At 56.5% G+C, this 11,309-nt stretch overlaps 1 protein-coding gene across 2 annotated transcripts in view; it reads right to left on the minus strand.

Moving 5' to 3' along the window:
• The window catches only part of EXOC3L2 (exocyst complex component 3 like 2), a 31,569-nt gene extending 20,260 nt beyond the window's left edge, over window positions 1-11,309 (minus strand). For both annotated transcript variants that reach the window (XM_069551067.1, XM_069551066.1), the window contains exons 1-6: window positions 11,230-11,309; window positions 6,591-7,129; window positions 3,143-3,776; window positions 1,456-1,567; window positions 264-365; window positions 62-162 (exon numbers count right to left, since the gene is read on the minus strand). In XM_069551067.1, the coding sequence (XP_069407168.1) occupies window positions 62-162; window positions 264-365; window positions 1,456-1,567; window positions 3,143-3,776; window positions 6,591-7,113 (1,472 nt within the window). In that variant the 5' untranslated portion in view covers window positions 7,114-7,129; window positions 11,230-11,309. The remainder of the gene's footprint in view (window positions 1-61; window positions 163-263; window positions 366-1,455; window positions 1,568-3,142; window positions 3,777-6,590; window positions 7,130-11,229) is intronic.

The following is an 11,309-nucleotide window of genomic DNA, read 5'->3' on the forward strand; positions in this document are numbered from 1 at the left end:
CTGTCCTCTCTCTGTTGGATCCCGGGTCCAGATGCCCACCCCCGTCCCCAGTCCTCCGTACCTCTGCAGGAACTCCGCCAGCCCTCCTAGGCAGCAGTGGGCCATCCGCTCCCCGAATTCCTGGCTGATGCGGGGCGCTCGCTCTGTGTGTTCTTCCAGCAGCTGCATGGTCCGGGGTGAGGGGGTGTAAGGGGGGGTGAGGAGGGAGCCAGGTCCCAGTGGCCCGCCCCAGCTGATTCGCCCTCTTCTTCCCCGCCCCGTACCTCACACACGTCCTGGGCCAGGTTGCTGGACCAGTCCTCCGTGCTCCCCCAGTGCTCCCCGTCCTCCTGCAGCACTCGAAGCAGGGCTGCCCTCGTCTGAGCCTGGAGGAGGGCAGAGGCAGGCGTCAGAACCCCGGGAGCCTCTCCCACAGCAATCCCTATACCTTAGGCCCCAGCAGGTCTGGAGTCTACCTGTGAGCTCATCAGGGCAACACTGGAGAGAGGGGCTGGCCCAGAAAACTGCCCCAGCCCTTTCCATTCCTAAGCCTATAGTTTGGCACCTGATATTAAGAATCTGTGGTTTTAAGGCACCCCCATCTAATAGGCAGAGGGCTTGAGGGTTTAGTCTCTCATTATCTGATGATTCTAAGACTCTGCTCTCAGCTTCCGCAAAATAGTTCACTCAGGGTTTCCAAATTCTGTGAGTCAAGAATTCCAAGAATCTGAGGTTCTCAGGTTTACACATCTCTGATTCTCTAGTCCTGCCCTGTCTTCAGTTCAGTGAGTATGAGTATCTAGACTTGTTCGAGTCTAAATTTCAAAGCTTCAAGTTTAGAATTGAACTAATTAGAATCAGAATTGCAACTAGAATTAGAGTTGCAAAGATTCTGACTTCTGTGGCTGAGGCAGGACTGGCTTTTTAGACCAGAAACACAGCTGCGGCTGGAATGGGTGTTTACAGCAGGACCATTCTGCTTAGCAGTAACTATGCCAATCATTAAGCATGTTTATTTACTATCAGCCCTGCTTATATGCAAAGATGTTTTTAATATAAATTTATTTATTTTAATTGGAGGCTAATTACAATATTGTATTGGTTTTGCCATACATCAACATGAATCCTGCAAAGATGTTTCGATGCCCTCTTTCTGTGAGTCCTTGAGTCTGTGAGCTGAGGTCCTGTGACCAACTCTGTCTTGCTGTAAGATTTGAAGTGTCCGAATATATTGAACCTTTACCGAGTGTTCCTATGCCCGGCTGGGTGCTTGAGATACACTGAACATGAGACAGAATGGATCAGTATGGGCTTACATTTCTCTCTTTTGGACAAAACTCAGAAGTCCATAAAGGGAAAAGGGAGATGGAAGCAGGGAAAGGGGGAGGGGAGAGGCCCCCCAAGCCCAGTGTAACCCCCACCCCCCTCTGCAGAGTGCCTCCCACTTCCAGATCACTAATGCCAAGTTCTGGGTACCTTCACGTCTGTGACACATTCATCCTCCAAGCCACGAAGGGTGCCGGGCGACAGAAGGGGCCCCAGCTCCCCGTTCTCCAGAGCAACCATGTCCACCAGACCCAGGACCTCTCTAGGAGTGGGGGAAAGAGGCAGGGGGTCTGTGAGAGCTGAGGCTGGACAACTGAACCCCTCCCCACACTCATTCCTTCACGCTCTCGCTCTCTGTGTTTGTGACCTGAGCCACTCCCTTCCTCCCTTGGGGCCAGCTTTGCTCATCCCTCAAAGGAAGTCTCTGGAATTGTTGCTCCCTTGGCTCCAGCTCTCTGAGTCAGCTCCCTGATGGATGGTGTCCGGGCAAGACTTGGAGGGATCAAGTCCAGACGTGAGGATCTGGCACGCAAGGTCTCACCCACCAGAGGTTCACAGGACAGAAGCTCCCTTCCACCTCCGCCCCTAGTCCCTGCAGCCTCGCCTCGCCTGGTAGGCCTCCAGCGTCAGCCGTCACCCTTGGCTTCTGCCCTTCTGCATGCCCCGGCCTGTACCATGCCATCGCTCTCACCACACTTCCCCACTAACCCCACCCCCCCACACACACACCAGCCTTTGGCTCAGGGCATCCTCTCAGCCAGAAGCCCCATCTCCCTGAAAGTCAGACTCGACATCTCACATCCCAGGCTCCCTATTCTGCCTCCCCCTGTGACAGTCGGCATGTGAGCGTCATGAACAGATACTCCCAAATGGGATGTGGCTTGGGGGTAACTGTTGCCTTACTATTCTTCTGGTGTCAGCACCCTGATTTTGATGAGGAACCACCCACTCCCTCTCCTTCCAGTGTGTGGTTTGGGTGTGGCTGATCCCTTTTCCCTGGAGCCCCTAGTGACCCAGTTATTGCTAATAATGTTATTCCATCCTCCGGCCACAAGAATGGAATGTTTGAAGGTCCAAAGCCTCGATGGTTATAAAATTCTTGGACTGGAGTTGTCAATGGTACTCAGGTTCTAGATGCTAAGATTATAGAATTCAAGAGGCTAAAACTGTGAAGGATCAACAGTGTCAAAGTTCTAGGATCCAAAGAGGGGATAGCGAACTTCCAAGTGGTCTAGTGGTTAGGACTCTGAGCTTTCACTGCTGAGGGCGGGTTCAGTCCCTGGTCAGGGAACTACGATCCCACAAGCCTTACATGGCAGACCAGAAAAAAAAGCTAAGGTATAGGACTCAAAAGGCTCATCAGCGCCAAGGTTCTAGAATTGAAAATGTCATCAATTCTAAAGTTCTAAGATTGGAAGAGTCATCCGCACTAGTGCCCTAGGGTTGAAGGCGAGAGCGCTGTATGGGTTCTAGAATTCTAAGGTTCAACAGTGCCAAGATTTCAGCAGGACAAGGGTCACTGGTGCTAAGATTCTCGGATTAGAAGGGTGGGCGGTGCTACAATTCTAAGAGTGCAAGTGTTGAGGATTCTAAGGTTCGTGTACGGTGCTACGATCAGAGGCTTCCTGTTGCTGAGTTCTAGCGTGGAAAGCGTGCTGAGCCATAAGACTCTTGAACTGTAAATGTCACCAGTGCCGAGTCTGGAAGGGTCAAAGCCGTTCAAGTTCTAGGATTCCAAGCCCAGGGTCCTTAGGGTCTGAGAAGGCCGGGACTGGGCGGGGTGGAGGGAGGGGCGTTCCGCGGGCGTCGGGCAGCTGGTCGCTGGTCCGCAGCTCACCTGGGGTACACCTCGTTGTGCCAGTGCAGCAGCGCGTAGCGGTCGGCCAGCGGCAGCCTCCGGCGGGCGGCGGCCCCGATCCACTCGGCCAGCGCGCCGTGGTAGCCGCGCAGGTAGATGCCGAAGGCGCCCAGGCCGGCTGGGTAGGAGGGCGCCAGGCGGCCCCGCACGACGCCCATGTCCTCCAGCAGCCGTCCCCGCAGCGCCTCCAGCTGCCCGGCCAGGCCCCCGGGCGCCCCGGGCGCCGCCGCCTCTAAGCGCTCCCGGGCCGCGCGCGCCACCGCCTCGGCCCAGCGGGCGCGCAGCTTGCGGGCAGCCTCGGGTCCCCGGCGCCCGTCGGCCGCCTCCTCCTGCACCAACACCTGGCCCAGCTGCGCCACGGCGCCCGCCCCGGAGCCCGCGCCCAGCCCGGGGCCCGCCAGCGTCTCGCGCACCAGCGCCCACATCTCGCGCTGCAGGGCCTCGTAGAGCAGAGCCACGTCCCGCGCCCGGCGGCCGCCGCCCGCGCCCTCGGCCTTGGGCGGCCCCGGCGCGCCGCCCCCCGACGACGCCAGCTCTTCGGCCTCTAGCTCCAAGATGTGCTCGTCGGCCCGCGCCAGCTCACGCTGCTGGATCAAGCTCAGGATCTCCAACACTGTGGGCGCAAAGTGGGCGATCAGGGGCTGGAAGACGGGGCGGAAGGGGGCGAAGAATGGGACAAGGTGGGAGGCGAGGGGGAGAAGGTTCGGGGTGGTGAGGGGGTGGGGGCAGAGGTGGAGGAGGAGGTCAAGGGAGGAAGGTGAGGAGAATGGAGAGAATGAGGAGAGGGGTCAGGACTTGGGGAGGGGAGGATGGGGGACAGGGGATGAAGGAGGCAGAGAGAGTCAGGAAAAAGGAGACAGGAGAGGGTTGGGGAGGGAAGAAGGGGTTTGGTGATGGGAGAGGGAGTCTCGATATGGGAAGGAGGTCAAAAGACTAGAGGGTGTCTAATTAGGAGGAAGATAAGATGGGGGAGTCAGAGTAAGATGGGGGTAGGGGTTGAGGAAGAAGGAAAGGATTAGGGCTTGGGGAAGAGAGTATCAGGGGGTGGGTTAGGATGTGGGGAGGAGTTGGGGACCTGAGGGCGGATAGGATAGAAAACGTGCATCAAGATTTTTTTTAAAAGGCATCAGAGAAAGTGGAGAGGCTGAGGGAGGGCAGTCAGATCCAGGTGAGGGGAGAGATGGGGGCCTAGAGGTGGGAGGAGGATGTGAGGACCACAGGTAGGGCTTTTGGGGTGCAGACAACTGTGGGGGTGATCTGGTTCTCTGGTGATTTCACACTCCCCCAGGAGAGGGGGGTCCTCTGAGGGGCTGAGAGGCCTCTGAGTGAAGGCAGAAGCAGGGTCCCAGTGGCCCAGGGTTACCCCCAACACCTCCCCCCGCTCCCCTTCCTCCCTGGCAGAGAAACTGTTTCCTGGCCAGTGCTATTTCTGCCCATCCGTTTCCAGAAGGCGGGGGCTCCACTCACCCGCTTTGCCCCTCCCTGCAGTGCCCTCCCAGTCCCTAGGGCGCCAGGCTGAAATAGCCTCTGATGCAGGATGTGGAAGGCATCAGAGGATGGAGCCCTTGCTGGGGCAGCAAGGGCTGTCCGTGGGGGGAGGCCAGGGGTGGGGGTCGGGGAATAGAGACAAGGCCTCAGGGTTGGGGCTGGAGATAAGGATCCGGTGAAGGTGGGGGTTGGGATGCGGGAGCTCAGGAGAGCTAGGGCGGTGCTGCAATCTGAAGAGGGAGGTGGGGAAGGAGTTGAGGATGGTGTCTGGGCTTGGGGTAAGGATGGGGCTAGGGATGAGTTGAGGCAATGGTGAGGATGGAAACAAGGAAGTGAGTTCAAAGAAGCCTGGAGGTGAACTGGGGTTCAGAATGCTGAGAGTTGAAGTTGGAGGCTGGAAGTGGGTGGTTAGGATTGGGACTGAGAGGATGAGTTTGGGTTAAGGTTGAAAACGGGCTGGGAATGCGACTTTCTGAACCAGGAAGTTGGGGAGGTGAGTGGGGTTGGAGGGGGACACTGAGATAGGCCTGGGGTTGGGGGGTGGGAGTGAGATGGAAGAGGGGAAAGAGTTGCACACAGGGACGGGATTGAGCGGTGGGCTAAGAGGCGAGGAACCGGCCCCGGCAAGGGACTGGACCTTGCCCGCTTGGCAGCTGTCATGGCGTTGGGCATAGCTCTCAGGTTAAAGATGGCATCTGGAAAAAGGGATGGGTTGAGAATAAGCGTGTGGATGTGTCTCAGGGTGGAGATGGATGATGGGTTTGGAATAAGTGTGACTGGAAACCAGAAAGGCACCAAGGAAGACACTGGGGTTTGGGGTACAGCTGGGATTGAGGATACAGCTAAAGTGGTGTTGTGAGTTGAAATGTGTTTGTCCCCCCTCCAACGTCAAAAAAAAAAAAGATATGTGAGCCCTAACCCTTAATACGTCAGAATGGGATCTTATTTGGAAATAAGTCATTTGTAGAGGTCATCAAGTTAAAATGGGATAACAGGGTGGGCCCTGAACCTGTGTGACTGTCCTCTTTGTAAGAAGGGACATTTGGACACCAAGACCGACAGGCACAGAGAAGATGAGGTGAAGACAGAGAAGGGCACAGGCGGATGGAAGGTGGGAGGGATGCAGCTAGCAGAGTGCTAGAAGGTGGCAGAGGCCAGGCAGGCCTCAGAGTGGGCATGGCCCTGCCAACACCTCGATTTCAGACCTCTTCAACTGCAAGAGAATAAACGTCTGTGGTCTTCAGTCAGCCAGTCTGTGTACTAACAGAAAACTAACCCAGGTGGTGATGGGTTTGGGCGGATGTAGCCGGGAGATGGAGGGGGACATCAGGCATGGGGGTGAGCTTGAAGATGAAACTTGGGTATAAGTGTAAGTAGGGATGAAGCTGAAGGTGGAGCTGGGGCTGGGGGTTTAGGACTGGGGTGGAGTTAGGGTTGGGGTTCAGAGTGGGATGGAAGAAGAGAAGAGATTGATGATGGAGGAGGAGGTTGAGGTGGGGGTTGGAGTTTGGGGCCAGAATTAGGGCTAAGGATGGGAATAGGGTGGACTGCGGAGGTTAGGGCGGGGTTTAAGGTCAAGGTCAAATGTGGATACTTTGAAAGGAGATGGGATTGAGGCTGAATTTGAGGGGAGTAAGGGAAAGAGGATTGATACTGGAGACAGGGAGGGCGTTGGAGGAGATGAGACCAGAGTTGGTGATTTGATTGTTGTTGGACCACGGGGCAAGGTTGAAGGTGGCAGGTGGAGAAAGGGACAGATTGGGGCTGGGGGTGGAGATGGGGCTGAAGCTGGAGCTTGACAATGCAGATTAGGACCGCAGGAGGGACGGCTGGCCCTGTCCATGGAGGTGGGCGGATGGAAACTGGAGATGTGAATGGCAGTGATGTCACAGGTAGAGACACTGGTTCTCTCAGGTCTGAGCCAGGGCTCCCAACTCACCTGACAAAGGCTCTTTCACCTTTGGGGGCTCTGGGACCTTGGGCGGGGGCTCGGGAGCCGCCTCACCTGCGGGCACCACCCTCTCAGCCAGTGATGCCTGCAGGGGCTTGGGCCCACGCCCCAGTCTCAGGAAGGCCAGTTTCCGTGCAGCCTCTCCAGCCGCCTCCTCATCGCTCTGGGCTCGGCTCCCCTGAAGCCTGGCCAGGAGGCCGAAGTCTGCTGAGCTCCTGCGAATCCCTGGCAACAGCACCCGGCCCAGGAAAGAGCGAGGCTGCCCATCCCTGGGGCTGCCCGCCTGCCGGCCAGGGGTTTTACCCAGCCGGAAGGGGGACAGGCCTGCCAGCTTCTCCAGGGTGGCTCGACGACGACATGACGTTCCATTGGGCAGAGCCCCCAGCTCCGCAGCCTCCTCTTCTTCCAGTCCTGAGACTTCCTCAAAGGGGTTCCGAGAGGACCTCAGAGGCAGTGTCCCTGCCCGGGGCACCTTAGAGTCTGCCATCCCTAGACTCTTGAGGATGGGCATTTTGATCGGAGAGGGCCTGGGGGCGGGAGGGGTGGAAATGGCCCATCGGTATTGTTGGTGGTGGGTGACACTGACAACAGAGCCTTTGTGTCCCCAGCACTTTGAAGCATGTGTGCCAAGCACTGGGCTAAGCACTTACACACCCCCAGAATCTGCGCAGCTTCCTGTGCTGAGCACTGTCACTATGCCCATTTTGCAGATGAGGAAACTGAGGCTCATAAGGGCCTAATGTCCCATGGTGATTCAGGGACAAAGCTGGGATCCAGACCCAGGCCTGTCTGATTCCAGATCCTGGGCTCTTTCCCTGGAGCAATGGAGTTCAGACCCTTCCCCTACCTCACTCCTGCCCTGGGACCCTCCTATTCCAGGAGAAAACAGGCTGAGAGGGGAAGGTCCCCTCCTACATGGGGACCCAGACCGCACCCCACCATCTACCCAGGCATCCTGTCCACACTCTCGGGCACCTTTGTCTCCTCCCCATCCAGTCAGTAGTCCTGTCACCTCTACCCCATTCATTCCTCCAGCAAACTCTTACTGGGAAAGATCCAGAACAAGCAAATCCATAGAGACAGAAAGATTAGTGGTTGCCAGTGACTGGGAGAAAGGGACTGGGGCCTGACCACTTAATGGGTACAGGGTTTCCTCTTAGAGGGATGGAGATGTTCTGGAATTTGTGGTGATGTTTGACCACCCTTGTGAATACATGAGATGCCACTGAACTATACACTTTAAAATGGCTAATATGGTAAATTTAATGTTGTACAGATTTTACCACACACACACACACACACACACACACACACACACACACACACACTTATTAGGTATTTGTATCAGTCCAGCCCTGTGCAGGCACTGAGAACACAGCGGCGGCCAAGGCAGACCCAGTCTCTGCCCCTGTGGGGCTGGAAGCTTCCAGAGTCTGGCCCATTCCATCTCCTACATCCCTGTCTCCTCCCTCTTCATGGCTCCTACCCTAGTCCAAGCCCCCTCCTGCTTCTCTACTTCAGCCCCCTCCCTGATCTCCAGGCTCTAGGCCTCCAGTGCACCTTTGAGGACCTTGTTAGGGCTCGAACCCGCCCCTCCCCTTCTCTTAACCCTCCAGGGCTCTCCAGTGCCCTCAGGACAAAATGCAGGCTGGCCAGCTGTATCCCTCATCAGCATGATCCCACATTTTCCTCCTTCTTCCTCCAGGCTCCTCTGGGCTTCAACATCTGCTTCTACATGGAACTCTGTTCTCCATAGTCCATTCAGGCTTTGAGACCCAGCTCAGATGTTGCCGCCTCCAGGAAGCTCTCCAGGATACCCAGGCTGAATCAGGTGCTCCCCTCCTTGATATTCCCACTCTGGGTCATCGCTGTCTGGGGTTGGGTCTGTGAGCCCTGAGAGGGCTGAGTCAGGACTGTCTGGGTCACCACTGTGTCCTCAGCTCCCAGAGCAGACACTCTGGGAATGAATGGGGGCCAAACAGGAAACAAAGGAAGGGGGCAAGGACTTCATTTCTCGTGGGGGAGGAAGAATGATAAGTCAAGCTGGAGAGGTCAGCAAAAAGCAGGCTAGGCAGGGCCTCAAAAGTCATAAGGAAGGGCCTGAGCTTTCTCCCGAGGGCACCGAGGAGCCGTGAAGGGCTATTTTTCCTTTGTTTTAACTTTTGGCCATGTGTGGGACCTCAGTTCCCCAACCAAGGATTGAACCCACACCCCCTGCATTGGAAGGCAGAGTCTTAACCGCTGAACTGCTGGGGAAGTTCCGGAAGGGCACTTTTGAAAACAATGAAATAGTCCAAACAGTCAGAAAAGTATAGAAAACAAATTTACTAAACACCCTTGTGCTTACGATCCTAGCTACATCTAACGCAAATATATGCTCTCTTGGGTTCAGTTTTTTGTTTTCCAAAGAAATAAGCATTGCAGAGCATTCCCTGGTGGTCCAGTGGTTAGGGGGCTTCCCAGGTGGCGCTAGTGGTAAAGAACCCGCTTGACAATGCAGGAGATGTGAGTGATGCAGGTTTGATCCCTGGGTCGGGAAGATCCCCCGAGGAGGGCATGGCAACCCACTCCAGTATTATGCCTGGAGAATCCCATGGACAGAGGAGCCTAACAGGCTACAGTCCATAGGGTCGCAAAGGGTTGGACACGACGGAAGTGCTTTAGCATATACCAGTGGTTAGGACTCTGCGCTTTCCCCGCCAAGGGCATAGGTTAGGCACAGGTCAGGGAACTAAGACTCAAGCGTTGCAAAGGCACTGAAGCCTCCCACACCCCTCCCTCATCCCGCCTGCTCTAGCCCTTTCCCAAGGAAAGCCATCCCTTTGCCTACCCAGACTAGTACCCAGAAATATCATATTGTTTTGCGTGGTTTCAAACTCTCTATAAACACTATCTTACTACATGTGTCCCTGCAACTTGCTTTCTTCTTTCCTCACATCTTACATGTGAGATTTGTCCACGCCTGTCTCTGTGGCTCTAATTAGTGCTGCCTACCGTATTCCACTGTGCAACTATGACAAAATGCGTGAAGTGTCAGAGGTTCCCACATCCTCCTCTGGCCAGACACATGGTTGCTTTCAACCAGGACAGGGTCGGAGCAGGCTAGGGACAGGGTCTAGATGGGGCACTGGGTGTGGCGGGGCATGGGGGCACTGGGAGGAGGCCGATGCTGAAGGGGCCCTGAGTGGGCTGGGCTGTGGGCACAAGCCTCTCCTTTGCTGGTGGTGACCCCACTTCTTTCCTCCCTGACTTCAGCCTCCAGACCTTAGCTGTTGTCTCTCAAGCCTCCTGTTCCTCAAAACACCATCCTAGCCTCTCTGTAGTCTCCATGGTCCCCGATCCCCCCAAGAGGCAGTCACCATGGCAACCCTTGCCTGGAACCCCTGTGGCTATGAGCAATTGGTGCCAGCCCCTCCACACACACACACATACACACACACACACACGCATGCACGCACCCCACATACTGATTCTCTTTCATCTTCCAAGCTGGGCTCCACAGGCCTCATCTCCAAAATGGCTCTGTCATTCCCTAGAACTGGCTCCATCATTCCTCCGCCCGCAAAAAACTCCCCCTCCCCCTCAAAACAGGGGCCTTTGATTTCCCTCCAGCAGAAGTCAACACCACTCAAACTAGATCTTTTTTCACCCAAACAAGATTTGACATTCCCACGCCAGCTTCCACATCCACCCCTAAACTGGGACCCCTCCCCGCCAAATCATTTCCAACATCCTCGGACCCGTCTGCAACATTTTCCCAAAACTGACCCCGACGTCTTTCCCCTTCCTGGCTCCAGCACCTACCTCTGCAACCTGACTCCAACATCCTGCCCCCTCCAGCCCCCTCCTCGGCCTCCGGGTGCCGGCCCCTGACTCACTTCCGAGGGATCCCTCAAGCCCCCCAGCCTTTGTGCCCCCCGCAGGATGTCTTGGCCACCAGAGCTTCCCTCTTTGGGCTCCTCCTCCTCTTCCTTGCTACCAGCCTTTCCCCAATGCCCCGAACCTTTTGCAGGCCGGCCGGCCTGTTTGCAGAAGTCATCACCTCCAGTCCCATGCCTGTGATCAGGGAACTGCCCTGACCAGCTGTGTCCTACACAACCCCAATCCAGACCCTGCCCGCAAACAACTCCGTCACCAGCCCGGCCTGTTCCAGGTTCACCTACATCTTCAATCCCAGCCTCATCCCGCCTCCTGCTCTATCTCCATCCCAACCCTGGTCACCGCTCCCATCTCTGGGACCCCAACTCTTGGGGACAGAGCAGACCGCCCATCCCCCTCTGGCCTCAGCCTTCCCACCTGAACTCAGAGCGCTTCCGACCCAATGACACCGACCCAATGACACCGTGTCTCTCCTCTCCCTTGGTGCTTCCAAGCTCTCCGTGGCTCCCTGGCAGCCTGGATCGGCAGAGTCCCCACGGCGTGCCCTGCACCCTCCTCCTCCTGCTCCCCCTCTCCTCCCCCTAGCCTCTTGCTGGCTGACACCCCACCACCACCACCAGGTCAGGCCCTAGAGTTTCTCTTTGCCCCCAGACTCTCCTGGCTTCAGGGGACACGCTCTCCCCAATTACGGTCCAGTGCCCGATTCAGAGGCGCGGGGCGCGTGACTCCCCTCCTCCTGCACACTCACCTCCTCCTCGGTGTCTCCTGTCCCGGCTGCTGTCCTGTGTTGAGGCTCCTTCAGCCAGGACTGCCAAGAGCTTGGATCTG

This window comes from Ovis canadensis, chromosome 14, assembly GCF_042477335.2.
Source record: "Ovis canadensis isolate MfBH-ARS-UI-01 breed Bighorn chromosome 14, ARS-UI_OviCan_v2, whole genome shotgun sequence".
Lineage (NCBI taxonomy): Eukaryota > Metazoa > Chordata > Mammalia > Artiodactyla > Bovidae > Ovis > Ovis canadensis.